The following is a 2,685-nucleotide window of genomic DNA, read 5'->3' as shown; positions in this document are numbered from 1 at the left end:
CGCGGGCCCACCCATATTTCACGACTGCTAGATACGCCACTGTCGGGGCCATTTGACGCATACAAATTGGCTGAATAGGCTAGTAGTATACAGTTAACAATTAATAGGCCTACTCTTTTACTTAAGTAAAACCACCGCCGAAACATTATCCCGGACTTACATAATGTTGTATTTTTTAAAATTTATTACTGATGTAATCCATTACTATCTCTCGCCGGACACCATCCTGGTATTCCTGGTTCCAGGTTTCACGGCCGGAATATTATGCTATATACTGTTATACATTTTATGCCTACATTTACTAAATTAGTCTATAGGCTATATGGTCACAATAAAACTGTCTCAATGAGATTTTAAACCACTAAAAATCTACAATAAATTTATTGACGAACAGGCGCAAACGCGAAGAGGATGAAGGTGTTTTGAGATGGCATCGCCACTAGGCCTACCATGTACACTTGATTCAGTATGCTGGGGCTCTGACAAACGTTTCGTTGGTAATTTATGTTGTTCAGGCTTTGACCTGAATGCACTGAAAGTATCCGAAAAGTTTGCCGAATCTCATATTGCCGATTCCACCTTTTTTGCCGAAACCCTGTTTGCCGTGGCGGCTCGAGAATAAATTAAGGAGAATCCAGCTGTGAAAGGAAGGTGAAATAATGTGATTTTAAACTACTTTAGTGTATAAAACTGCGCTCTTTTATACACTAAATATAGCATGTAAATCACTGACAAATGATAGAACAAAAGGTCAGTGGAACAAAAAAATAACAATGCGACCAACAGGACAAACGTGTGAAAAAAGTCAGAAGGCATTAATTAGAACTTACTTGGACGGTGGTAAAAATAGAACAGAAAATCACAGGCATAGGACACGGAATTGAAGGTCATAAAGTATAAGAAGGACGTGCTATTATTAGGGATAACATGAAAACGGGTTAGCCAATGGGGGTATAAGGATAGATTATATGCTAGTTCTTTATGAAATTTGGGTGGTAGTTAAAATACTGGAGGACAAGATTAGAGAAGTGGATATACTGTAGGCATAGGTAAGCGTGACTAATGCATTTAAGATGTGACTAACATAGTGTTTCATCGTAAATTGCATGCTATCGCTAATATTTATTTTGCTTTTAAATTCACTTTTGGTAAAATGGGTTTCGGAAAACTGGGATTCGGCAAACTGGGTTTCGGCAATCCGGATGGATGGGATACTGCATAGGCATCAGTGCTAATACAGACTTGGGCCGCGCCTTTCCCATCTTAAATTCAGTATTAGGCCTACCTGTTAAATCGTTTATATGCAGCAGGAATTTCTCCAGGGTTAATAATTGTCTATATTTTTAAAATTTAATTTAATATTATTTTTCATTGTATATTTGGATGCATTGTTCCAAGAGGACATTTGTTAATTAGTTCTCGTAAGCTCCGATGAGGGCAGTATATTTGAGGCAGTAGCCCATACGAAAAATATCTATTAATCAGCCAAGTGTTTCTAGAGCTCCTCGACGGAGCTAAAAAAGTTAACATGTGAAGTATGTATTATGTACTGAACTGTACTTTAGTAGTCTATACACTTACGAGCGTACGTAATTTACCTTCCGTCTAAGGCATCTCTAGCCAGTGTAGACACATGCTTTCAACATACATACAGTAGTTTTTCTTATCTTATTACGAGAAAACTCATAAACTGATATAATCTCTTTATACAAAACCCATATAAAATAATATATCAAAAAGAATTATATAATGTTCTTCCTTGAGCCCGTGGTTAATTAATAATTATATTAATAATAACAAATAATATTAATAAAATAAAATATAAATTAAAAATAATAATCAATATATACTTATAAAAACATAAAAAACCCTATAAATAATTATTACAGATAAAATACATATTCAATTATAGGAATAACATTAAAAGTAAACAATATTAAAACAATAAGATTAATAATTCAAGAAGGAAATTTCACATAGTATTTACAGATGAATATACAAATTCATTAAAAGTAATAATGCAAACACAACCAACAATTTAGAAAAATTTCAAAATTATAAATAATTAAAATTTCTTTTGAACTCGCGGAAACATTTTTAATTTTTTGTTATGATATCGGATATGATAGCATGGACTATGCTTAAAGATGTACATTTACTTACGGATAAGGTGAACATCATGCAACTTGTAATGTATCGTGCAAAGTCCAAAGGTTCCAACAATAAGTAGAATAAGAAGACATTTTTTCACAATCTTAACCATATTTCAGCGTTGCTATAGTATGATTATTTCTTTCTGTAATGCAAATTAATAAAAGCAATATGAATACCATGCGATTAATGCCTACTTGACGTATTTCCGAGTGGTAAAAATGATTAGTGACCCCTCTCTGAATTATAAGGTACATAAAGTACAACTTCCAAAATAATCATTTATTATGTGTGAAATATAACATGAATCCGGTCTCATATTATTACATAATTTACATTTATTTTAAAATTGTGTGGTCAAATAAATGTTATTTTCGGTATCCATCTATGCTCGCGTAGGTCCTCTTTCCTTGGGAAAAACAGTATAGTCGTTGTAGTGAAGTCCCCCCTCCCCAATTTTCAGTTAAACTGGAATGCTATCCCGTAGATTTTTAAGCATTAGACCTACATAATGTTTAGGCCGCTGGAATCAGG

General features: G+C 33.6%; 1 protein-coding gene across 3 annotated transcripts in view; it reads right to left on the bottom strand.

The window, feature by feature from the left end:
• LOC117121104 (carbohydrate sulfotransferase 11-like) overlaps positions 1-2,317 on the bottom strand; it is a 20,422-nt gene extending 18,105 nt beyond the window's left edge. For all 3 annotated transcript variants that reach the window (XM_033266206.1, XM_033266205.1, XM_033266204.1), the window contains exon 1: positions 2,164-2,317. In XM_033266206.1, coding sequence (XP_033122097.1) covers positions 2,164-2,263 — 100 coding nt within the window. In that variant the 5' untranslated portion in view covers positions 2,264-2,317. The remainder of the gene's footprint in view (positions 1-2,163) is intronic.
• Between the last annotated feature and the right edge of the window lie 368 nt (positions 2,318-2,685).

The sequence above is a fragment of the Anneissia japonica genome, unplaced genomic scaffold, assembly GCF_011630105.1.
Source record: "Anneissia japonica isolate Jap-2015-1 unplaced genomic scaffold, ASM1163010v1 scaffold284967_len33173_cov135, whole genome shotgun sequence".
NCBI lineage: Eukaryota > Metazoa > Echinodermata > Crinoidea > Comatulida > Comatulidae > Anneissia > Anneissia japonica.
This window is presented reverse-complemented; position numbering and strand designations above follow the sequence as displayed.